Below are 26,718 nucleotides of genomic sequence, written 5' to 3'. Positions count from 1 at the left end.
TATTTTATTGTACAAACTTTACCACATGATGTTTTCTCAATGTTAACCAAAACTTTGTATATTAGGATTAAGGTTTGTAAATATTAGCATAAGTATAACAAAAAACTGACACACACTCAGTAATACCAAAGAATTCACAGTGCCATGAAAATGAGACAATAAAAATGAAGGTTGTAAATAAAAGACCCCCAAACCTATCAATTGCAAGGTCGACTACTGTATCCTGTCAATCAAATAAAATTTTCTAGTGACAGTATACAGTAGGGGGGCAGTTGTAATGACACATTCCTATGCAGAGACATACAATATCTTAAAAGCTGCGCCAAAGATAAATTGAGAGGCATGTATATTATAATCTTTGTAAAGTTCACATTGGATTCTCTTTTGTTTCATACTCCAAGAAGGAGCTAAGGGACACTTTCGATTGTTGCCTCGTGGAGGATGGACGTGATTTTTGGACTGTGAGAAAGGCAGCCATGTAGTTAGTAATTATGGTTTGTGCGACGAGCAGAGCAAGTCTTATTGTCTTGTGAATAAAAATAGTGAGAAGTATCGAAGTGTTACGAAAATTATTTAAAGCAATGTAGCATTGTATTCCTTGGTTTCCACCGTCTTCGTGAAGTGAACCGATGCCGACTTAGGAAGATACACACGGTCAACAAAGAGAAGAACTTCGATGGCGACTGATGAATTAATATTGTGGCAGAAGGACTAATTCTACGTCTAAGGTGAGAACTCTGATTAAATCAACAATGACGTAGAATTCAAAATGTAATTAATCGGAATGGTAAATTATATTACAGGCATATTTCACGCAGCACTGTATTTGTCCGCATTCAAGCCAGTCAATACGATCCGTCAAAAAGCCTTTCTAAAATTATAAAGTTAAAAACACAATAAACTCAAATGTTTTTTTTTATTTATTTCGCCACAACTTCCTCATGAATAGTGGAAATAGGGAGACCATTTTGAACCTTGCAACGTCCTACAATTTAAAGGCTGAAGTAAAAGCAGCTACCCGAGTATCAGAAACTTGTCAAACAGCTCTTTATCAGTTTCTAGTAAAGAAGAGTTTACACAACACCTCACTAAAAATTTTCAATGCAGATTTTAGTGATCATCTTGCTCAAATATTAAGCGTAAAAGTACAAGGCAGTATTATTAACAACATGTCTTTTAGAACAGCATATCGAAGCTATAATCAGCATAATGTGAACTACTTCAACAACTTATTACAGAAAGAAAAATGGCTAGGAGTGTACAAAATGAACGATATAAATGAAAAATTCGACACTTTCATTGATACATTAACCCATTTCTTTGAACTTGCATTCCCACTGAAAACATTAACCATACAGGGAAACTCTAGAACAAACAGCTGGATCACAAAGGGAATAAGGGTTTCATGCCAGAAGAAAAGACTACTTCATGAAATATGTAACTCAAAAAATTCCTCACCTGTAGTACGCGCATACAATATTAAGAAAAGTAATAAAAGCAGCAAAAATAATGCATAATGATGAAATCATTTATAATTCAGCTAATAAATCAAAGGCTATGTGGAGTGTTATAAAAAAAGAATGTGGAGAATACAGACAACCTTGGAAAAATATAACACTATCACATAAAAATAAAAAAGTAACAAACCCTTTAGAAGTAGCTAACACATTTAACAACTTTTTCACAGGTGTTGCTGAAAATATGTTACAATCAAACTTTAAGAGCATCCTGGCAAATGAATATAAAATAAGTACACGTAGAGGATCAATGTACATCAGTTCTGTTTCACAAGATGAAGTAGCTAAAGCAATAAAAGGACTAAAAAATTCCTAATCGGCAGGTATTGATGGTATACCTGCAACAATGTTAAAGAAGAGCGCATCAAACCTAATTGATGTACTCACACATTTATGCGACTGCTCACTTCAGGCAGGCACTTTCCCTGATGTGTTAAAAACATCAAAAGTTATTCCTGTATATAAAAAAGGGGATAAAGACAATGTAAGTAACTACAGACCCATCACAATTTCCTCCTGCATCTCTAAAGTACTGGAAAAAGTTATGTATGAGAAACTTATGAAATTTATAAATAAAAACAGCATCCTATGTAATGAACAACATGGATTCAGAAATAAGAGGTCAACGACAACTGCTGTCTATGAGTGCATCAATTCCATCCTAAACCTGATGGACAAAAAACAGGAAACAATAGGAGTCTTTATTGACTTGTCAAAAGCTTTTGACATGGTGGACCATAAAATTCTGCTATCAAAGCTAGAAAGATATGGTATTCGAGGTCTGTCCAACAAGTGGATCAGTTCCTTCCTGACAAATCGTATGCAGGCAGTATGCGTCAAGCACACAAATATTGAACTAAAAACTGTATCTAATCACTTATCTGACTATAAACAAATAAAATGTGGTGTACCCCAAGGATCCGTATTGGGACCCCTTCTGTTTCTTCTGTACATAAATGATCTAAGCTTAAATATTGATGCACACAAATCAATCATATTTGCAGATGACACCACGATTCTACTAAAAGGAGACGACGATGAACAGTTATAGCAGACAGTAAACACGGTAACGAAACAACTTAGCAGCTGGGCACAGAGTAATCAGCTTGTAATAAACAGTAAGAAAACCGTTGCTCTAAAATTCCACAATGTCCTAACAAGGACATGTTTATCCCATCAGTCTCTATCAATGACGAACCAGTTGGTAACAGTACTGAAACCAAATTCTTAGGACTTTGGCTGCAGAGTAACATCAGATGGAATAAGCATATTGAATGTCTCAATGCAGAACTGAGCAAAACATGTTATCTTCTTTGTTCATTAAAATCATGCTGTAGTGAGAAAACAGTATTGAATGCATATCATGCGTACTTTCATTCTCGTCTTAGATATGGGGTCACCTTCTGGGGAAACTCTAAAATAGCTAAAAGCACTTTTAAACTACAAAAAAGGGCCATTAGAATCTTGTTTGGGTGCAAGCCTAGGGACTCTTGTAAACCCCTGTTTAAGAAATCTGGTATTCCCCATTACCGTGTGTATACATTATGGAAACCCTTTTGTTCTTTAAATTAAATGTAATAGGCAAGGACCAGAGGCTACAAAAAAACTGTGATATACATGAGCACTTTACCAGACAAAACAGGAACTTACATATGACTCAAATCAGCACAGCACTGTGCCAAAAAGGTACTTTTCACATGGGAGTTAAGCTTTATAACAAACTTCCTGAAAACATAAAAGCTATCACTGAGGTCAATACATTTGGAAAATCTCTAAAGTCATATTTACAGCATCACTGCTTTTATTCCATTGAAGAATATTTAAATTTATGAAATGTGTTATATAAATACTTGTGTGTAAAGTGTATTATTGTAAGCTTAAATATGTATGCCTTGAAATTACTTTCAGCCTGTATATTTATAACTTGATTTGTCCAATGTCTTATGCATAAGCTGCTATGGAGACAACAGGACCAACAAAATACAATCTACAACAATCTATACCTTGGTATTGTTTCTTGTATCTGTTGATATCTTCAATTGTGATTTTCTTGAACAACAATCTCCAATACTCATTCCAATCTCTCTCTGCCTTCTCATCTTCCTCATCATATGATCCTGCAAGAAAATAACTGTTTTACAGTATGCACAACCAGCTAACAGTTACATAGCACATTATTCAAATGGTTCAAATGACTGAGCACTATGGGACTTAACTTCTTTGGTCATCAATCCCCTAGAACTTAGAACTACTTAAACCTAACTAACCTAAGGACATCACACACACCCATGCCCGGATCAGGATTCGAACTTGCGACCTTAGCGGTCGCTCGGTTCCAGAATGTAGCACATTATTATCAGCAGAAAATTGCTCCATGCTTAAGTAGTACGTATAACACATTACAAATACTGAACATATGATATGCTACACTGATGTAATTGAGTAAATCATTTTTAGGGAGTTAATAAACTCTAAGGTTATACATGCAACTCATTCTTTTTGAAAAATGAAAAAAATCTATAACACAAACACGTCAAATTTATGTACCAGTAGGCTATATATTACTTGCACCACTTAATATGAATGCTGTTTTAAGATCAGTTATCCGCACTGTTTCTGTGCTATAATGCTATCTTTCAATCTTTACTTTTTTTTTCCTTTTAGTTCTTGGGACTTTTGTTGTCTAATGTAACTACACGAAAAAATAAAAAGATCATATGGCATTGCTGGCTGTGGCTGGGAGGCCCTATCAGGGGAAGTTCGGCCACTGAGTTTGAGTCTTACTGCAATTGACGCCACATTGGCCGACTCGCGTGCCAGTGGTGTGTGTGTGTGTGTGTTCCTACTGCAGCAGAAATATGAAGAAACATTTTTTTAAAGTCTCATTTGCACAGACCAAGGGCCGTGCTAGGATTGCAAGGAATGGGATAATCAAGTGGTAATGAATGGAACATGAGATGTGTTCCAGCTGGGGATCTAATTGCTTTTAGTCATGGATATGTCAAGAAGCAAATGGAACAGGAGTGGAAGACCAAAGATCTGACAAGGGCATCTGATACAGACAAATCCATTCTTATATATCAAATGCACAATGGTACACTGGAAATTGAGAGATGACGTGTAATTCCACTGAGCTTCGAAATGGCTGCTACTATGCACATCTCCATAGAATTAATTTCATACCAACTTCACAGTGCAACTGTGGGGAGATCCAGGATGTAAACCACATACTCTGTCTTCCCTATGAACAGAACGATACTAGCTGTCTAGAACGTGTTGAACAGAAATGAGTACCTCCTCAAATGTGTTGAAGCTCTTGACAACTGAATATAAACATTCATAAACGTTGGCAGTTACATATAGTCTAACACTTTGGGTCGGCGTGTTTATTTTGCTTATTTACAACGCAGTTTGTTAAGATGCAGAAAAGTGTTTTGCCTCTGTAACTTTTCTACTGCTATGACTAATTTGAAAGGGGTAGGCCCTATGTGTTTTTAATAGTGTAAGTCTGAACTAGTCTTACTGCCGTCAGTAAAATTAGGTAAAAAAGATAGGAAAAACGCGCTGTAGGAGTGCCTGTCATAAAAGAAGTACCATTTATTAAGGATAGTAAATACCCAACGTGAACCATCACTAGCGCAGCGAATCATACACTTCACACCAAATTAGTTATGATGCCATATTCTGAACGTTAAGTCCAACATGTGTATGGTCATTTTAATGGAACGTAGAACTACTAAAATACATTATAATACGGATCAGTACGTAAAACTACAGAGCTGAGCGATAATAATACCTGTTTCATCGTAAACCACTTTCTTCTCTTTGTCACTCAATATTGAATGAACCTTTCCCAAAACTTTAAATTTCTCCGTTGCTTCAGCCTTCTTTTGCTCTTCAACTCTATCAGGATGCACAAGCAGAGACAGCCTATGGTACGCTTTCCTAACTACAAAAAAATATCATTATTACATTGGGATGTAAAACGTCAACTAACGAACTATTGAGGTTATAAATCAATTATTACTTTGTTTTTCGTTTGCATTTTTCGGTATACGTAGAACATCATAAAAGTCTTTGTGCCCAAAGTATTTTTCACACAAATCAACTAGACTAGGCATGTTCAATGAAAACAAGAAATTGTTTGCAGCGTACAAACAAACTTCTGAGTACTCCTTCAGATTTTAGGCGCCAAAGCAGAAGCGAGTTCTTTATCGATAATAGTCGGAAGTGCATGCGATTGAAACGTGATATATTAAATATTTTTATTCACACAATTCATTATTTCAGAAGTATTACATATATTAATTATCTCGATGAGAAATTCTGAACATGTAATGGGAAGTCATTATTGTAAATAAATAACTGAAAAAATATATGGTACCAGTGCTGCAATATATATCTCATTTTAAATTTGAAGACAATATTAATATTTTCTCTCAAGCGTATTATGTGAAATATAGTAAAAATATATTTGAACTGTTGAGGTGAGAAAATTTTCCAATGTTTCGATTTTTATGGGTTTTGGCTGGTGCGGTGGAAGGCGGGGGAAGGAAATCGCCCGGTACACTAGTCATTTAATTTCTTGTCAAACTAATTGTTGCAGAATACGTCAAAAGTTTGTGGATTTAATAACATATATTTTCTTAAACATATTCTTTTGTGGTGAATATTGTGTGAAAATTACAGAAGTCGGCGAACGCATTTATTTGAGTTCGCTTTTGAGTTACGTAGTTACTGCTATACCTAGCGTGCAAAGCGTCAGTTCCTTCTTCTCCATCTTGAAGCGGCAGCAGTAGCGTCGGTAGGGGAGTAGGGAAACTTGTACTGTGGGAATTTGTAGGTAGAAGTTGTCCTAGTAAAGAAAAATTCAGTCAAGATGGTGAACATGGATCGTGAGGTGAGAAACTACTGAATTATTTTTAATTCTGACTGTAAATACTTAGATAAGAGTTCATCGATCCTAACTGGTCAATAGACGCAACGGGAGTTAGTTTAACTGGTTCTAAAATCATTTGGAACTTTTTGAAAGTTAATAACTGTGTTAATGGTTAAAATTTTTAAAGGTTTAAAATACTTTTTTTGTGATTGTATTAATTGCAGTACGACGTCCTTTGGTGAGGCAAGTTTACGTGTTAAGAATGTGTGTGTGTGTGTGTGTGTGTGTGTGTGTGTGTGTGTGTGTGTGTGTGTAACACACGCATTACGCGTTGAATGATTAATTTTTTCACTTTTTGTTGGCAATTATGCGATCAAGTTAATGTATGTAACATGTAGTTCTGAGCGCCATTAATGGCGGAAGGAGCTTGAGCTCCTCCTATACTTTAATCAGTTAAATTAATTTTATACTGTTTTCTATACATGGTATTATTTAATGATCCCCGTAAGTCGGAAAGGCCTACAGTTGTTACAGTGAGCGGGTGTTTAACGCGTGATATAACATGAATACGTGGAAACGAGTGGTCGCCATTTTGCCTTCCATTCAGCACCGCGCTGTTAACTATAGCAGCTCTGGTTGTTGCCTGGAAGAAAATAAATGTAAAGCCATAGGTTTGGTTGTGAGCTTGTAACTCGCTCACGGACCCGGTCAAGGCTTTAAATAATGGCAATAAATTATTTTTAAGTTATTGGTTATAAAGTGTGATGATACTAATTGAATTTCCTTCCTACAGAATGATCACGGTGAGCCGGAGCATGTTAGAAAACTATTTATTGGTGGATTGGACTATAGAACAACTGACGAGTCCCTAAAGCAACATTTTGAACAATGGGGCGAAATAGTTGATGTGGTGGTTATGAAGGACCCTAAAACGAAGAGGTGGGTAAAACAGCTTAAGTTTAACTCTTGATTTAATTATTTTATTATGAAAATTTTAATAGCACGTCATCTCTTGCAGGTCGAGAGGTTTTGGGTTCATAACTTACTCCAGAGCACATATGGTGGATGATGCTCAGAATGCTCGCCCGCACAAAGTTGATGGTCGTGTTGTGGAGCCGAAAAGAGCTGTTCCTCGCACGGAGATTGGTCGGCCAGAAGCGGGAGCGACTGTGAAAAAGCTATTTGTTGGTGGAATTAAGGAAGAGATGGAAGAAAACGATCTGCGTGATTATTTCAAACAGTATGGCACTGTCGTCTCTGCTGCAATCGTCGTTGACAAGGAGACTCGCAAGAAGCGTGGCTTTGCTTTTGTAGAATTTGACGATTATGATCCAGTTGACAAAATATGTTGTAAGTGTCGACTTATCTTGATGGCATTACAATAGTTGTGTATGTATTTTTGGTAGTGTGATGTAATGTATTTTATGCTTATGGTAGTGCAAGGTCGAAAATTTATTAGCTTTTGTTGCTGAGTTACTTAACTTTTTGTTAATCTGCAGTATAAATTTTTAAAATGAGATTCCTCTAATTTTGCTAGAGCACTGAGCCTTGTGGGCTATTCAGTACTTACCTGAATTTCTCAGGCATCAGATATGTTCAATAGCTCATTTTACTATGGCTTGCAATTTGTTACTAAACTCAGAATTGGTGTGGAAGTTGACCTGTTGTAATCTTATGTTCTAATTCTTCCAGTGAGTCGCAATCACCAGATCCGTGGGAAGCACATAGATGTCAAAAAAGCCTTACCCAAAGGTGATGCTCCAGGAGGCCGTGGGGGTGGTGGCAGAGGTGGGGTTGGTGGTGGTGCAGGTGGTGGCTGGGGTGGAGGACGTGGTGACTGGGGTGGAAGTGCTGGTGGCGGTGGAGGTGGTGGCTGGGGAGGTTAGTAATTGCTGCATCAGTCTTCATGCTTCTGTAGGTTTTAATTCTAGTCTTCATATTGTTTATAACCTTGATTTATTTTATTTTAAGGTGCTGATCCATGGGAGAATGGCCGTGGTGGTGGCGGTGACCGATGGGGAGGTGGTGGTGGCGGTATGGGTGGTGGAGATAGATGGGGTGGGGGTGGTGGAATGGGAGGGGGTGACAGGTACGGTGGTGGCGGTGGACGCAGTGGTGGATGGTCCAATGATGGTTACAATAGTGGACCACAGTCTGACGGATTCGGTGGTGGCTACAAGCAAAGCTATGGAGGGGGTGCAGTTCGTGGTTCTAGTGGTTATGGTGGAAGCCGGTCTGCTCCATACTCTGATAGAGGATCTCGAGGTGAGCATTTAAAGATGATTTTGTTGTTTGTTGCCGGGTGATCAAGCAATTTGCAAAAATTTTATTGCATTTCAGGTGGTGGAGGTGGTGGTTATGGTTCTGGTGGTGGCCGCAGGTATTAAGTGCTGTGGCACTCCTTTCCTCCCTGTGCAGGTATGTAATTCTTGTAGTGCATTTAAATGTCAATATTATGCATACAATCATTGAAATGAAATGTTCAGTAACATTTAGGAAACTGTTAGGCAGGCATTTCATAAAGGTTTAAAATACAGAATGTCTATTTCAGTCTTTTTTGGGAAAGTAGTGAAATTGCACAAAATACTTTCGGTTGTTGAATGATTTGGGACTGAAACACGTATGTAGACATCTTTAAGATAAATGATTAATACAGAATAAATTTAGGTTGGAGTGCAGTAAGAGTGTACTATGCTTTTCCTGTGTGTGCTGCTAAGTCTTTCATATTAATGTGGAAATAAGACTCGAGTTGGTTGGTAGCAAGTTGTATTGCTTGTTCATAATTTCCTATGATGGTAAATGGTTTTGTTTCACTTGTGGTTACTTAAGCTGTATGTGGTCTCAGATTGACCACAAACTCTGAAATTGAGGTATTTTGAAAAATAGTAGTGGTTAGCTACTGTATACTGTCACATGATTGTCAGTGAACAAAATGACAGCTGCCACAACAGAAGAGCTTTAGTACACTGTTAGTGCACTTAGCCTAAAAATTTGAACATTGCAGAATTTTTTAGAAGTGCAGTTACTTGCATTGGAAAGTCAAAAGTGCACTTGAATATACAATATATTCAGCTGAACTTGGTGGCAGCAAGCTCTGGCATATTCAGGAACAGAAAATGCTGCTAGCTTTCAAAGTAATTTATGCAGCAGTTTAGGCAGAGTAATAGAAACTGGGCTATTCAGGTGATAGGCAAGTTCTGATGAAATGCCCATAGTAGGACAGATGAGATGTCCTGTCCCCCTGGAGTTGAGGTCCTGGCTGACTTAATTCCTGGATAGTCTTCTCCACAATTAATCTGTTCTTACTGAAAGCTAGTATTAGTAACCTTGTGCCTGAGGTTGTAGCCACTTTGAGTGGAAAATGTATTAGATTGGTTTCATTTGGAAATTTATTATTATGGATCTAATAGTGATTCAAGTTATAGCTCTTTCAGTGTTTAGGAATGTGGTGTAAGTCCTTAAGACAAAAATCCCTTCGAGAATTTGGAGGTAATTAATATTTATGCTGTCTTTTGGTAGAGTATTAGTACCTTGATGGTTAGGATTATGTGATAAACTTGTTTAGGTAGATAGTGGATAATATTTTTTGAGATGTTAACTAATGTTTTATGCATTTTGTTTTCTCTCTGAACCTTGTTTATTCAGGTGTCGCCTATTTCTGATACTTCGCTATAAGTAGCTGAGGCTGTCAGATGTAGGAGACAGGCAAAGTCAGAGCACAGGAGAGGCAGGCAGGCAGGTTTAACCTTGAGCAGAGACAGAAGAGCAATTGAGCAGAACAGGACATGGATCAGTTCGTTGCTAGAGCAATCGTGTGTACTGCATCATCAGTCATTCCATTTTAAACAATCTCACCCTTGACACCATTATCAGTTAGTGAAGTAGTCTACATCCTATGTCTTGTGTAATTATCTTCGACTTTTTAAGATGTGTAATTTTATTGTAGTTGCTCAATAGTTGTCAGATACAGTTCTGGAAATCTTGGCCTGAAAATATAAACCATTTAGAAATTATGATCAAAAATGCCTGTAGTTTTGAGGAATGAGTACAAATGTTTTGGAAAGTTAACTTTTTGTCCAGTATCTGATTGATAATGCCGAGAAACCAGTTGTATGAACTTTTATAGGTCATTGTATTTATTTAGCTGGCTCTCACATTTTGTATAGGTTTTAAGTGGTCATACACCTTAGTCTTTGTGAGAAGGAATCCAGTTTTCTTTTGAGGGACCAAATCATAAGTGCGAAACTGCAGGCTTGTAGGTGTTCAAAGGTACCCTCACTAATTTATTGTAGTTCTTGCCATTTTATCATATAAAAGCAGTTTTAGTATATTGCATTGAAAGTTAAAAGTGAATGAGGAATTGATCTGTATGCTTAGAACTTCATGCAGTAAATAATTAGTGAGTACAAAGATCTGTAATCCCAACGTGTCACTAATTACTGGTTTCTTTGTTCTCTCTCTTCCCCTCCGTTTCTTTTTGGATCCGAGTTTTTGGATGTTTGGAAGACATTCAAGTGAGTTTTTGGTATCCTGAACCAAGGGCTCACCTGCATAAAAGGTCAGTTGCTGGTGACTGTATATCTTTAATTTTAAAAAAGCCCCCATTTTTGTACTTTCCAACACAATAGGCCATGTGAAATGCATTTATGTATTATAATTTTCCTATGTTCTAAATAAACTTTTTCTAATAAATTTGTGTTCTTCCTTTAACCCATTGAAATTCCTGAGACAAAATTGTAAGAGTAAGGGTTACTGCAGTGGTGCCTGCTGGTGTGAGGCTGATTCAGTGTGTAGCCAAATATAGGTTGGCTGGAAAACACCTCAGTAAAGGCAGTTAGAGTGAAATGAGTTTGGTAATATTGTATTTGCTCCATAAGTAATGAACTTGATAAGTAAACAGATGTACTGATAAGGTTGAATATTTGGAACATTTACACCAGACTATGGAAAATGAAGTGATGCTTGCTGATAGTGGTAATGTTAAGTGTAAGTTCTGTGGAAACTTCAATTTGCTGCTTAATGTATTAAGTTTGTTGCACTTGGAAGCAAGGGACTTCTGTGCACAGATATTGTAGTCGTCTAATCAAATTTGTACAGTACACAAGCAGAAGTAACTTGGTACCTCTACAGTAGTGCAGTGTTAAATTTTGTAGTGAACAAATATTGAAGTTGGGTGACTAGTTGCCCCTGGACACTTCGTATCAAGGGAGAAATGCCACTGTAGTGCAGAGGTGAGGTGTGAACTTGGTGCTTTGCTTTTGAGGAAGGATATGTACTTCGTTAACCTGAGGTAAGTTTGAAAATGAAACTTCAGAGACCCAAATTTCGATTTCATATGAGACTGAGAGTATTTTACATGACTTCAACCTTTCACTGTCTCATAAAAAAAAAAAAATTTCAGTATCCATTAAGGGATGTGGAGGGATGTTTGGTACTTCCGGTGAGTGGTGCAGATGTTAGCTGTGATTATTCTGTACATTATTTTCATAAGGTTAGTTGCAGAAATTAATGTGTTTCTGAGATTGTATTATTTGCAACTACATTTTAGTATTAACAGTACTGGAACATTCAGGATTAGGCCAGCAACAGTATCAGGTTTTATCTTTGGGAAGAGTATTTGATATAGTACATTCACGTAGGAATGTGTTCACATTTGAGGGTGTTGCAGTTGCTTAATTGGAAACATTGTCCATAAAGATTTAAGTCAACAAGTATTGATAGTGATTATAATAGAGGGAAACATTCCACGTGGGGAAAATATATCTTTTGATTGAATTTTGTGTCTATCGACCTGCCAGCGCTTTTGTTTGGTAAGTCTCATCATCTTTGTTTTTAGATATACAAGTATTGATAGTGTAAGAGATAAGACAGCAGTAGTTCCCCTGCAGCCCTAACATAATCATCTGTCCAGAAGAAGCTGCTTGAATATTTCTTCATACCATAAGAATTCAAAGAGGTGCAAAGCTAGGGAACATGCTTAAAATGTTCAGATTTGTAAAATTACTTGACAAAGAACGCATTGTCTGTTAGTTGGAATTGGCAAACTTCAGTTGTAATTTTGTAAGAATACTAAATGGAATGATCATAAGTGGTTTTGGGTAAAGCAAGAGGTAAAATACTGGAGAATTGCAGCCTGCAAAAACATTGCCTGCATTAACATTAACCCATTCTAAAATTTCTTGCGTATGGGGACCCACATTGAATAGGACTTAGATATTATTAAACAAATACAGAGGACAGCATGAGTGAGGTTTTTTCTCCCATGGGAATGTGTTGCAGAGGTGCTGAAGAAACAACTGGCAGACATTTGAAAATAGTCTACTGTCTACTTGTAGTTTTGGAGACTAGCTTTGAATGATTGTGGGAATAAAACTGACCATGTATCTCTTGTATAGGTATTGAGGACAAGATTAGGCTACAGCAGCATTTTTTCTGCACTGTCAATTGAATGGGAAGGAGCCCTAATAACTGTTGCAATGGGACATAACCTGTCATGCATTCCAGTGGTATGCAGAGTATGTGACAAAGGGTATTTTTGAAATGCACAGGTGCTGCTTGCTTTAAGATGTGAAGACGAGTCTTAAGTAGATTATATTAATTTAACATACCAATTACAAATGTTACATAGTGAAAGTGAACTCTCATCTTATTAGGATGATGTCTTTAAAGTACATCATTATCTGTTGTTTCTTATTGTGGATTTTTCCACTTATGTCTGATAGGGTTTAACAGTTTCCTTTTTAAAGTTGGTAAGTCTCAACGGGTGTTTGAAAGCCATTTTTGTGCTATATAAATAAAAAACTTCATTGCAATAAGTTTTGTCTGTGGTTAATAAAATTCCCTGAGAGTCCAAAGGTAGTTCGGTCCTTGATCAGTCCCAGGGTTTTTAATCAGTCATCTTCACTTGTGGCAGTGTTTGTTGATAAGGAAAATCCAGTGTTGCACAATGGCTTGGAGACAATGTAAAGCTGTAGTGTAATTGTATCATCACTGATGATGTACTTCACTTCTATCAATCTGGTTGTAATGAATGTGGTATCTTTTGATATTGGCTGTGCAATTCCTGGACTGTTTCAGTAAGACATTCAAAAATGTGATAGAATATTCTACTGAAATTCTGGAAAAGTATGGAATCACAAACTAAATTTTCTGAAACTGTTTGCTTGCTTCACTATATAATGAATCCACAAATCCTAGTTCCACTCTTTGTCACGGATTGTGAAAGTTGAAGTGTTCACTGTTAGTTGTATTCCAATTTTTGTGGTTTTGCTGATGCTGCCCAAGTACACACTGAGGAGTTGATAATCCTTTGCAGATATCTTGGAGAACTGTGTTTTGCATGACATAAGACCCATTGTGTGAAATTGGTAAAAGTAAAGTTGAAGTTACCATTTTCTATGATTAATGAAATTCTAAATTGGGGAAAAAGTTATTGTATCGCAAGTAAATTCCATGCTTTACTTATGATTTAGTATTGCACATAAATATGATGGGCCTCGAGATGGATATTTAGTTTCTTCTAGATGTGTAGCAATCTGAACAATGCCAGCTGAAATTGAAGCAGAATAGGTGACCTGAAAGCAGTCTAGAAATTCATTGTTCTAATGAGGTAGTCACTTCATTATTTTACATGTGAAAAAACATTCAAAAACAGGCCATCCTCATACACAACTGATCTGGTCTTGCTTTCTTTCTGTGGTGCAGTGAACTAACATCGGCTTGCCAAGTGACGTAAAGTTTTTGTTGTAGGATACACTGACAGGCAAGTATTGTTAACAGCCTGTGTGAGAGTGATTGTTATTTGTAGCTGCACTGATACAAGGAGGTGCTGTTTCTATGCTCATTCCTATCTGTGAGCCCTCAGCCAAGCACTTCGAGTGAGAGTCAGAGTAGTCATTTAGGTAAGGGTTTGTGAGAGGAAACAAACCATGGCAGTCCCCAGTTTGTGAGTAATTTACAAAAAAGAAGGAAAATGGGAATTTTGCATTATGTTCTACGATAACATACAAATGTTGTGTAGACTGATTGCATAGCACAATGGTTAAGCTACAATACTTATGTGAAAGGTAGTTACTAATCTTGTTTGAGGGCTTTAAGTTTTTTTCAAATCTCTATTGAAATTGTGCATGTGTGTCTGCTACATCTACTTTTGGCTTTGGTTTCCAACTGTGACAATGGATCAAACCTGTTTACCATATAACAAAACTGTCTGATTATATGTAAATGGAGAGTGGATAGGAGGAGGAGGAGGAAAGATAAGGGGATTACAGATGTCAACTGCACTGGGATGCAGCTGACATTAGTAATCCTTCATTTATCTCTTTCTTTCTGTCTACCTTCACATACAGGGTGTTACAAAAAAACTTTCAGGAAACATTCCTCACTCACAAAGAAAGAAAATGTTATGTGGACATGTGTCTGGAAACACTTACTTTCTATGTTAGAGCTCATTTTATTACTTCTCTTCAAATCACATTAATCATGGAATGGAAACACACAGCAACACAACGTACCAGCGTGACTTCAAATTTGGTGCCGGGGTTGCATAGACAAGAGCTTTCAAATGCCCCCATAAATGAAAGTCAAGAGGGTTGAGGTCAGGAGGCCATGGAATTGCTCCCCCTCTACCAATCAATCAGTCACCGAATCTGTTGTTGAGAAGCGTACGAACACTTCGACTGAAATGTGCGGGAGCTTCATCGCGCATGAGCAACATGTTGTGTCGTACTTGTAAAGGCGCATGTTCTAGCAGCACAGGTAGAGTATCCCGTATGAAATCATGATAATGTGCTCCATTGAGCGTAGGTGGATGAAACTAAAGAGCTGTAACATGGAAATTAAGTGTTTCTGGACATATGTCCACATAACATCTTTTCTTTATTTGTGTGTGTGGAATGTTTCCTGAAAGTTTTGCCGTACCTTTTTGTAACATCCTGTATAATGTATCACAGCTGCAGATTTCACATGCTGTCTGTTACTGCACATTTGTTTCAAAGTGTCTGAGAAAGCCCAATTTCATTTGTGATGTCACACCCCACATCTTTCGTCTTCTCCCCTTAACCTTTCCAGATCTTGTTTTGCCTTATCTAGTTCCACTGGAAGAACAGCAATCTTTGCCTCCTGTTCCACTATTTTCCTGTGTCTGCAAACAAATCCTACAAAACAAATACATCCTTGTTTATTTCCCCATCACCATGCTACTAGTTACCCACAGGAAAGAAACTGCAACAATCATCACACCACACCTTGGAACTAAGTCCTTCAGCAAGTCATACACTTCACACCACACTTGTCACAAGTTGATTTTACCTTTAGTGTAAATCAAATAAGAAAACTTCATAGACTAGCCAGAAAATATATTAAAGTTCTTAGAATATTTAGGCCTAAAGTTGGATATTAATCCAAAACTTTTGGAGAAATATAAATGATTAAAACTGTTGTTTACATTATGGAACAATAGTTAGCAAGGCACTGAGCCTACACCACATGAAATTTTCACTATTTCAGGACTAGTTCACTTTGGCTGCTTACTAGAGTGTGTGTAAAAAGACACGAGCACAAACTGAACTTCATTGAAATCGGCATGTAACTTACAGGATATGATAATGTAAATAAAACTTAGACCAATATTCATGCCTGTGAAATGTTCTCTTTTTCCAAATTTAAAAATATAAAAGTGAAACCTTCAACAGATAACACATGGTAGCCACTAATTTACTTATATGCTATAATGACCTTAATTGTTACTGTACAATTGAACACTTAAGGAGCGCTCTGAATGAACACAACTTGTCAACAAAAGGGGGTAAGTTAGTCAGGTATGGGCTAAATGCATGAAAGGATTGTCGGACTCTTTTTTTCAGAAAACACAGTGAACAAGTCAGTGTACCTGGGCATTCGGGAGCATTTTGTGTACCCTCAAATTCAAGGCTTGCAACTCAACATAAACTTTAAACAAGATGAAGCTCTGCTGCATTAGTAAACAGCTGTTTGCAAGTTCATGGATACAAAATTTTCCTGTTGCTGGATCAGATGTGTAGAACCCACTGCCTGACCACTACTTTTCCAACACATGCCACTGGGTTTCTTCGGATTCATGAAGTATCACATTCAGGCAAAGTGGAAGACATTCCTGTGTTAAGATGTTTTCCCACTGATGTACTTGCAACAATGGCAGAGGACACATTAACGACATGACAAGAAACCGAACACACTTGATATTCTTCATGCTACAAATCATTCACTTGCAGAAGTGTATTGATTCTTTATTTATAAATTCTTTGAGATGTTATAGTAATGTGGGAGATGGAAAAGTAACTCTGGGCAGGAGCATATAGAACTATGGCTCATATTTAAAAGAACTGCAGACCATAAACTCGATGGGTATGTACCTAATAGAGCAAATCATAATGGAAGGGATCTATCATGGTATACAGTTTCTCCCCCCCCCCCCCCCCCCCTCTCGGACCAGCAGCTAGTGTTAAGTATATTGTGGTAGCCCATTTTATTCCAATCTAGCTCAGTTAAGCTAAAAGGTTGGACACTCCTAAAACAGCAACTACTACTTAATAGATAACAAAGGAAGGGGCCGGAGAGAGAGAGATGTAGAATGAAATGTGTTTGGCTGTCAGCAGGGTAATACTTGAAGGCCTCAATGTCTACTGTAGTATAATGTTATTGAAGTCCGTCTCCGGTAGCTAAGTGGTCAGTGTGACAGAATGTCAATCCTACGAGCCTGGGTTTGATTCTCGGCTGGGTCGGAGATTTTATCCACTCAGGGACTGGGCGTTGTGTTGTTCTAATCATCTTCATTTCATCCTCATTGACGTGCAAGTCGCTAAAGTGGTGTCAAATCGAAAGACTTGCACCCGGTGAACAGTCTACCCGACGGGAGGCCCTAGTCACAAGGCATTTACATTTATTAATCTTTTGAAAGATCTCTGGAATCTAAAGCATTTCTGGTCCCATGTTAATCCCATCCCTGGTACCAGATAATTAATGTCCAGATGCTCATGGAACTGAAATTGAAGGTAAGAAAGCAAAGGCAGAAAAAGTTAACTCCATTTTCAAATGTTCATTTACTGTGGAAAATACATGCGTACTGTTCCAGTTTAGATATTGTGCCACTACAATTATAGATTCAATACTTTTGGTTGTGAATAGCTGAGTTCATCTTAATGCCATATAAGTGTAAGAATCCATAGATCTCTGAGTCTTCTGCAAGAAGATCGGTTATCAACAAAATGTTCTTATCACACACTTCTGAAGAATATACTGTTGCTGCCCTAGAAGATTGTGCCTAGTATAGTAATGAGTGAAAGTAGCAATTGTGTCTGTCGATCAACACAGTGAGAGCTTTCACATTTAAAGGGACGCAGAGCTGAGCTGTTCAGGAGAAGTAGATAACTGTGAGCCAGAACTCTGCCAAAATTTTATCTTCAGGAGCAGAATTTTTAATATTTCTGATGTTGTGGTCTTCAGTCCAGAGACTGGTTTCATGCAGCTCTCCATGCTAATCTATCTTGAGCAAGCTTCTTCATCCTCAAGTAACTACTGCAGCCTACGTCTTTCTGAACCTGCTTAGTGTATTCATCTCTTGGTCTCCCTCTACGAATTTTACCCTCCGTGCTGCCCTCCAGTACTAGATGCCTCAGAACGTGTCCTATCAACCGATCCTTTCTTCTAGTCAAGTTGCGGCACAAATTCCTCTTCTCTCCAATTCTATTCAGTGCCACCTCATTAGTTATGTGATCTACCCATATAATCTGCAGTATTCTTCTGTAGCACCACATTTCGAAAGCTTCTATTCTCTTCTTGTCAAAACTATTTATCGTCCATGTTTCACTTCCATACATGGCTACACTCCATACTAATACTTTCAGAAACGACTTCCTGATACTTAAATCTATATTCGATGTTAACAAATTTCTCTGCTTCAGAAACGCCTTTCTTGCCATTGCTAGTCTACATCTTCTCTACTTCATGCATCATCAGTTATTTTGCTCCCTAAATAGCAAAACTCATCTACTACTTCAAATATCTCATTTCGTAATCTAATTCCCGCAGCATCACTTGATTTAATTCGACTACATTTCATCATCCTCGTTTTGCCTTTGTTGATGTTCAATTTGTATCCTCATTTCAAGACTGTCCATTCAGTTCAGCTGCTCTTCCAGGTCCTTTGCTGCCTCTGACAGAATTACAATGTCATCAGCAATCCTCAAAAATTTTTATTTCTTCTCCATTGATTCCTACTTCAAATTTTTCTTTTGTTTCCTTTACTACTTGCTCAATGTGTAGATTGAATAACATCGGGGATAGGCTATAACCCTGTCTCACTCCCTTCACAGCCACTGCTTCCCTTTTGTGCCCCTCGACTCTTATAACTACCATCTGTTTTCTGTACAAATTGTAAATAGCAATTGACCCCTGGCACCTTCAGAATTTGAAAGAGAGTATTCCAGTTAAACAAATACTAACAAAGAGATAGAGGGGCTGGCCAGTACTTACCTCAGGTCAGTACAGCCGATAGATACACAAAACAGAACAGAAAATCCTAAAATTCCATGGTCCCTCACAAGGCCTCACAACGGCTTCCATAGACCTACTCACTCCACCTGAGCCACGTACCCCTACCTTCTACCTATTACCCAAAATCCACTAAGAGAACCATCCTGTCCGTCCCATTGTAGCAGGCTTCAACGCCCCAACAGAATGTATCTCAGCTCTGGTAGACCAACACCTTCAACCTATCACCCGCAGACTGCCATCCTACATCAAAGACACAAACCACTTCCTAGAATGCTTCAAATCCATTCCCACTCCCCTCCCACCTGAAAGCTTTCTTGTCACCATAGATGCTACATCCCTTTACACAAACATCCCACATACCCATGGCCTCTCTGCGGTTGAACACTACCCCTCCCAACGCCCACCCAAAGATCTTCCAAAAACCTCGTTCCTTATCACACCAACTTCGTCCTCACCCATAATTTCTTCACTTTTGAAGGCCAGACCTACAAACAAATCAGGGGAACGGCCATGGGAACAAGGATGGCTCCGTCCTATGCCAACCTCTTCATGGGCCGCATGGAGGAGGCTTGCCTGAAGACCCAACAGCTGCTTCCCCTGGCCTGGTATAGGTTTATAGATGACATCTTTGTGGTCTGGACTCATGGTGAAGAAACACTCCTTAATTTCCTCAATAGCCTAAACTCCTTTTCGAATCTGAATTTCACCTGGTCCTTCTCCAAAACTCAAGCCACCTTCTTGGATGTTGACCTTCATCTTGTTGTAGCTCACATCCACACATCTGTCCACATCAAACCCACAAACAAACAACAGTACCTTCACTTTGACAGCTGCCATCCATTCCACATCAAACGCTCCCTTCCATACAGCCTAGGTATTCGTGGCAAACATATCTGCTACAGTGACGAATCCCTCAACAATTACACCAATAACCTGACCAGTGCTTTCCTCTCCTGCAACTATCCTGCAGACCTTCTCCACAAACAGATCTCCTGAGCAATACACTCCTCCCCGTCCAACAACAATGTTCCTACACCCAGACCACACAGAACCAGCCCCCTCGTCACCCAATATTATCCTGGCCTCGAGTACATCAACAAATTACTCCGCCAGGGATATGACTTTCTCAAGTCAAGCCCTGAAATGAGATCATACCTTGACAATATTCTCCCCACACCACCCAGGGTTGCCTTTCGTCGCCCACCTAACCTCCGTAACATCCTTGTCAAATCCTACAATTTTCCCAGACCACCTTCTCTACCCAGCGGTTCCTACCCCTGTAACCGACCCCACTGCATCCCCTCACAACCACCTACTCCAGTCCCACTACTGGTAAAACATACACAATTCAAGGCAGGGCCACATGTGAAACACCACATGTCATTTATCATCTGACATGCCTGCACTGCACAGCCTTTTACATTGGTATGACGACAACTAAACTGGCTGAGCGCATGAACGGGCACAGACCAACTGTCCGCCTAGGAGATGTCCAATACCCAGTAGCAGAGCATGCCCTCCAGCATAATTCTAGGGACCTAGGAACCTGCTACACCGTACGTGCCATTTGGCTTCTCCCACCCAACACCAGTCCCTCGGAACTGCGGAGATGGGAACTTGCACTCCAACACATCCTTTCATCCCGCCATCCCCCTGGATTGAACCTACGGTAACCAACCTCACTCCCATTTACTCTTCTGTCTTCTGTCCCTCTCCTCTTTAGCCATTCATGCATCTTTTCTTCCTACATAGTTGTGTGTATCTTTATGGTATATACATCTTTACTTCTGTATGTATCCTCTTTGGTTTGAAGCTGGCACAGTACTTACAGTAGAATATCTTTGGCTTCCCTCTGACAACCATGCCTCCATCCTTTGCTACCCTCCCTATTTTCCTTTCCCTGTTGCTTCATAACCTGGGTTGTGAGTAACTGAATCTATTTTCCCTTCTTCCCTTTCTTTCCCCCCTCTCCTCCCTGATGAAGGAACAAAGTTCTGAAAGTTAAGATGTAAATTTTCTGTTCTGTTTTGTGTATCTGTCGGTTGTACTGAGCTGAGGTAAGTACTGGCCAGCCCCTCTATCTCTTTGTTAGTATTTGTTTCACATCTTTATATGAGATTTTCCATTAATCATTTAGTATTCCAGTTAACATTGTCAAAAGCTTTCTCTAAGTCTACAAATGCTAGAAATGTAGGTTTGCCTTTTTTTAATCAATCTTCTAAATTATGTTGTAAGGTCAGTATTGCCTCACGTGTTACAACATTTATATGGAGTCCAAACTGATCTTCCCCAAGGTCGTCTTCTACCAGTTTTCATCTGTTAAGAATTTGTGTCAGTATTTTGCAACCATGACTTATTATACTGATAGTTTGGTAATTTTCACACCTGTCAACACCTGCTTTCTTTGGGATTGGAATTATTATATTCTTCTTGAAGTCTGAGGGTATTTCGCCTGACTCATACATCTTCCGCATCAGATAGTAGAGTTTTGTCAGGGCTGGCTCTCCCAAGACTATCAGTAGTTCTAATGGAATGTTGTCTACACCTGGGGCCTTGTTTCGACTTAGGTCTTTCAGTGCTGTGTCAAATTCTTCATGGAGTATATCTCCCATTTCATCTTCATCTACGTCCTCTTCCATTTCCATAATATTGTCCTGAAGTACATCACCCTTGTATAGACCCTCTATATACTCCTTCCACCTTCCTGCTTTCCCTTCTTTGCTTAGAACCGGTTTTCCATCATAGCTCTTGGTATTCATACAAGTGGTTCTCTTTTCTCCAAAGGTGTCTCTAATTTTTTTGTAGGCAGTATCCATCTTACCCATAGTGATATTTGCCTCTACATCCTTACATTAGTCCTCTAGCCATCTCTGCTTAGCCATTTTGCACTTCCTGTCAATCTCATTTTTGAGACGTTTGTATTCCTTTTTGCTTGCTTCGTTTACTGCATTTATGTTTTCTCCTTTCATCAATTAAATTCAGCATCTCCTCTGTTACCCAAGGATTTCTACCAGCCCTTGTCCTTTTCCCTACTTTATCCTCTGCTGCCTTCACTATTTCATCTCTCAAATTTACCCATTCTTCTTCTACTGTCTTTCTTTCCCTCGTTCTTGTCAAGTGTTCCCTAATGCACTCTCTGAAACTCTCTACAACCTCTGGTTCTTTCAGTTTATCCAGGTCCCATCTCCTTAAATTCCCACCTTTTTGCAGTTTCTTCAGTTTTAATCTACAATTCATAATCAACAGATTGTGGTCAGAGTCCACATCTGCCCCTGGAAATGTCTTACAATTTAATACCTGATTCCTAAATCTCTGTCTTACCATTCTGTAATCTATCTGAAACCTCCAGGACTCTTCCACGTGTACAACCTTCATCCATGATTTTTAAACCAAGTGTTAGCTATGATTAAGTTATGCTCCATGCAAAATTCTACCAGGTGGCTTCCTCTCTCATTCCTTACCCCCACTCCATATTCACCTACTACTTTTCCTTCTCTTCCTCTTCCTACTATTGAATTCCAGTCCCTTATGACTATTAAATTTCATCTGCCTTCACTATCTGAATAATTTCTTTTATCTCATACATTTCTTCAAACTCTTCATCATCTGCGGAGATAGCTGTCATATAAACTATCTTGGCTACAATAATTCGTTCACTATACTGTTCGTAGTAGCTTACCTGCACTCCTGTTTTTTATTCATTAATAAACCTACTCCTGCACTACCCCTATTTGATTTTGTATTTATAACCCTGTATTCACCTGACCAGAAGTCTTTTTCCTTTGCCACCAAACTTCACTAATTTCCACTATATCTTACTTTAACCTATCCATTTCCATTTTTAAATTTTCTATCCTACCCATCTGATTAAGGGACCTGACATTCCACACTCCGATCTGTAGAATGCGTTTTCTTTCTCCTGATAACTACGTCCTCTTGAGTAGTCCCCACCCAGAGATCTGAATGGGGGACTATCTTGCCTTCGGAATATTTTACCCAAGAGCACGCCATCAGCATTTAACCATACACTAAAGCTGCATGCCCTCGGGAAAAATTACGGCTGTAGTTTCCCCTTGCTTTCAGCTGTTTGCAGTACCAGCACAGCAAGGCCGTTTTGGTTAATGTTACAAGGCCAGATCAGTCAATCATCCAAACTGTTGCCCCTGCAACTACTGCTGTCCCTCTTCAGGAACATCATGTTTGTCTGGCCTCTCAACAGATATCCCTCTGTTGTGGTTCCACCTACAGTACGGCTGTTTGTATCGCTGAGGCAAGCAAGCCTCCCCACCAATGGCAAGGTCCATGGGGTGGGGGGGGGGGGGGGGGGAGGGTTAACACGCATATAATGTATGTGAACTGTTCTAGCCTTTAGAACTATTGGTCCCTTTCTTGTGGTGGTAAGGTGAAAAAGTTAAAAGTAAAAGACAGCTCACTCAGACTCCAGTATGAGATAGATCCACCTCATTTTAGGGCTAATGAGGCAATAGATTATTGTTATACTTTTCGATGTGCAGGTGCTATCTAAGAACCCCATACATGGAGCTTCATCCAACATATTCTCATATTCTTGTATCCATGAGTCATCTTTTTTTGTGTGGATTGGAATATTGATATTGGAATTTTTGTACAATTAAGCATTAAGCTGTTACTTTTTAACCAGTTATAAGCTTGTTCCATTATTCTCCTGCCTGTGTCTAGAATCATTGTTTTGAGACCCTTTGTCATCAGCTAACATTTCAGTTTTGTTAGTCATCCATTGAGTCACATTCGTGTCATATTTGCTAATGTGACCCTCTGCTTTCTGTTGTTATGATCTCTATCCATGCAGGGAGAATGCCATTAACATTACACCGTTTTAGTTTCCAAAGTTTAACTTAATAATGTACACAATCAAAAGTTTTGGTGAGATCACATAAAATAACATTAGAACAATTTTTTGTTTAGTTAGGTCTATGATTAATGGTCAGTTGCTTATCTCCACTTTTATAACTGGAGTTACTACCATATTCTTCATCTTTCAGAAAATACATTTTGACCCATTGACTGGTTACAAAATCAAACTTCAGGTTGTAATATCAACAATATAAGGAAAAGATAGATTGCTACCCACTGTAAAGATGACACATTTAGTTGCAGACGGGCATGGTGAAAAGATGCTTACACAATAGCTTCCAGCCAAAGCCTTCTTCAGAAAATGAAACACACACTTTCGTTCACACAGGGAAATGCATCTCACGTACAAATGACCACCATCTCTAGCAACTCAAACCGGAATGCAACGTAAAACGGAAGCAGCAATCTGGAGGGGGGTAGGAAAAGGGAAGGGATAGCAGGGTATGGGTGGGGTGAGAGAAGAGCATTGTCTTGCAGAGTGTGTGGGGACTAGACTGCCAACAGGTTCAGTGTCAGGAGGCTATGAGGTAGGGAAGAGGAAAATGGAGTGAAAAAGGAGAGAAGTAGAAAGGGGAAAGAGGGATGGAAGCATTGGCAGAGGGTGGCACACAAAGAGGGCGAGAAGACAAGAACAGGGGAGAGGTTGTGGGACAGGGTGGAAACCGTTGGGTAAAGGATGCTGAGATAGTAGGATACCATGCATTGAGGCCGGAACAATTTTGGGAGCAGAGAATGTGTTGTAAGGACAGCTCCCAACTGCTTAGTTCAGGGAAGCTGTTGGTGGAGGGGAGGATTCTGATGGCTCAGGTAGTGAAGCAGCCATTGAAATCAAGCCTGTTGTGTTCAGCTGCATGTTGTGCCACAGGATGGTCTACTTCGCTCCTGGCCACAGTCTGGCTGTGGCCATTCATCCAGATGGACAGCTGGTTGGTAGTCATACGAATATAAAAAAGCTGTACAGTGATTGCAGCAGAGCCAGTATGTGACATGGCTGGTTTCACATGTGGCCCGGCCTGGGATGGGGTAAGAGAAGCCTATGACAGGACTGGAATAGAAAGTGCTGAGTTGGTGGATTGGGCAGGTCTTGCACATGGGCCTTCCACAGGGATATGATCCCTGCAGCAAGGGGTTGAAGTTGGGAGTGGCAATCTCCACAACGTCTGCTCCATCTTTGTGTTGATATTCCAATCTGGACTTCCCCTTTTTTGATTTTGTGATCAGTCACAGAGTCAAAGTGTATTTCCCAGAAAACTGTAGAATAAGGTAGTAACCCCCATTTAGAAGGGGATGATGATGAAGTCCCATACTTCTTGACAGAGCATAGGGGACGATGCAGGAGACCCGCACTGCTGTACTAGGCAAGGTCGTAGCAGAGGTGGTTTGCCATTGCCTTCCTCTGACCGTACACCCCCCACCCCCCTTAGAAAGGGGTAATCCCCCCCCCCCCCCAAAAAAAGCAGAATAATATTGCCATGAGCAGAGCTTGTGTCACGTATAGCACAACTCATTGCCAGTTCAGTGTCACCTGTGTAGCCGACCTGGCTTGTGCTGTTAATCTGGAGTGACTATTTTTGCTAGCACTGTTTTGTTCTTGTTTTGTTTTTTATGATGACAAGTTTAAGTAAACAATGTGTAGCTGTGAAATTTTGTTTTCTACTGTATAAAAATGCTGCTGAAGTTCTTTTAATGTTGCAAACAGCTTACCAAGATGACTCTACGGGAAAAATTCAAGTGTACAAGTGATTTGCTCGATTAAAAAATGGCGACATGTCGATTGATGACAAACCTCATTCTGGACATCCATCAATTGTCCGAATTGACGAAAATATTGAAAAAATTGGAGAGCTTGTGCTTACAGACAGTTGACAGGCAATTGATCAGCTATCGGAGATTAGTGGGTTATACTGGAGCTCAGTTCAGTGAATTTTAAAGGAAAATTTGGGAATGAAAAGGGTTGCAGCGAATGCACCTGTATGCCCAGCCATCTCTGTTACACAGTTTTTGACTAAAAATGGCATGATTTTGCTGCCCCCATGCACCTTACTTGCTGGACCTGGCTCCATGTGACTTCCTTATTTCCATGCCTGAAAAGTGGCATAAACGCACACTGATTTGATAACACTGAAGAAGTTGAGAAAAATACGAGGGAGGAGCTGTCAGCCATTTCCATAGATGAGTACACAAGATGTTTTGAACAGTGGAAGCACTGGTGGGACAAATGTATTAGTTGTAATGGAGAGTATTTTGAAGGGGATAAGTTTTTTTGTAAATAATTCGAAAATGCATAGCTATTTTTTTTAAAAAAAAGTCTGGTTCTTTTTGGGTACCCCCTCACATAAAAATGGAGATAAGCAACTGACCTTTAATTATAGACCCAACTAAACAAGAAAAATTGTCATGTTGACTGGTCACAAAAGTAACTGGAAGGATGGGGAGGCTACAAAGCCAGCACAAGATTTTAGCAGCATGATTGAAATCCCATCTTGCCAAGATGATTTACTGCATTATAGTGACCTAATTCCTCCTCAGCATTCTTTCGTAGTGCCACATTTCAAAACTTTCTATTCTCTTCTTGTCTGAACTGTTTATCGTCCACAGTTCCCTTCCATACAATGGTACGCTTCAAGCCAATACCTTCAGAAGAGGCTTCCTTACACTTACTGTTGCCAGCAATTGTCTGATTCTCCACTGTGACTCAAGAGCAGATGTTAAATGTATTTGTGGCATTGAGCAATGCAGGATGATCTTTGGCCCTAAACACAATGTCATTGATGCAATGAAGAGTGCAAATGAGAGACAGATTGTACTTCATAGTTGTAAAATATTCCAATTACAGGAAAGAAATACAAGCATGCCATTTTGGATGTTTCTTCATGTCACCCCCTTCTCATCATCAAC

The 26,718-nt window shown here is 39.2% G+C and overlaps 2 protein-coding genes across 2 annotated transcripts in view; one reads left to right on the top strand and one right to left on the bottom strand.

Moving 5' to 3' along the window:
- The window catches only part of LOC126109631 (dnaJ homolog subfamily C member 9), a 48,436-nt gene extending 42,727 nt beyond the window's left edge, over positions 1–5,709 (bottom strand). The window contains exons 1-3 of the mRNA XM_049914677.1: positions 5,545–5,709; positions 5,314–5,466; positions 3,521–3,634 (exon numbers count right to left, since the gene is read on the bottom strand). Of these exons, the coding sequence (XP_049770634.1) occupies positions 3,521–3,634; positions 5,314–5,466; positions 5,545–5,638 (361 nt within the window). The 5' untranslated portion in view covers positions 5,639–5,709. The remainder of the gene's footprint in view (positions 1–3,520; positions 3,635–5,313; positions 5,467–5,544) is intronic.
- A 553-nt stretch (positions 5,710–6,262) lies between these two features.
- Positions 6,263–11,088, top strand: LOC126109567 (heterogeneous nuclear ribonucleoprotein A1, A2/B1 homolog). Its single transcript, XM_049914589.1, has 7 exons — positions 6,263–6,417; positions 7,190–7,335; positions 7,415–7,746; positions 8,089–8,277; positions 8,368–8,661; positions 8,737–8,814; positions 10,042–11,088. Exons 1-6 carry the CDS (start codon positions 6,397–6,399, stop codon positions 8,781–8,783), a joined length of 1,029 nt encoding a protein of 342 aa, XP_049770546.1. The 5' UTR covers positions 6,263–6,396; the 3' UTR covers positions 8,784–8,814; positions 10,042–11,088.
- Positions 11,089–26,718: the final 15,630 nt, after the last annotated feature.

Source organism: Schistocerca cancellata, chromosome 12, assembly GCF_023864275.1.
Source record: "Schistocerca cancellata isolate TAMUIC-IGC-003103 chromosome 12, iqSchCanc2.1, whole genome shotgun sequence".
NCBI classification, from domain to species: Eukaryota; Metazoa; Arthropoda; class Insecta; order Orthoptera; family Acrididae; genus Schistocerca; species Schistocerca cancellata.
The sequence above is the reverse complement of the archived record's forward strand: the minus strand, read 5'-3'. Positions and strand labels throughout refer to the sequence as shown.

What these genes read in the sequence shown, in the direction of transcription:
- LOC126109567 (XM_049914589.1), top strand. Translation starts at nt 6,397, where the DNA reads ATGGTGAACATGGATCGTGAG. An exon ending in TGGTGAACATGGATCGTGAG is followed by an intron (nt 6,418 to 7,189) that starts GTGAGAAACTAC and finishes TCCTTCCTACAG; the next exon opens with AATGATCACGGTGAGCCGGA. An exon ending in AAGGACCCTAAAACGAAGAG is followed by an intron (nt 7,336 to 7,414) that starts GTGGGTAAAACA and finishes CATCTCTTGCAG; the next exon opens with GTCGAGAGGTTTTGGGTTCA.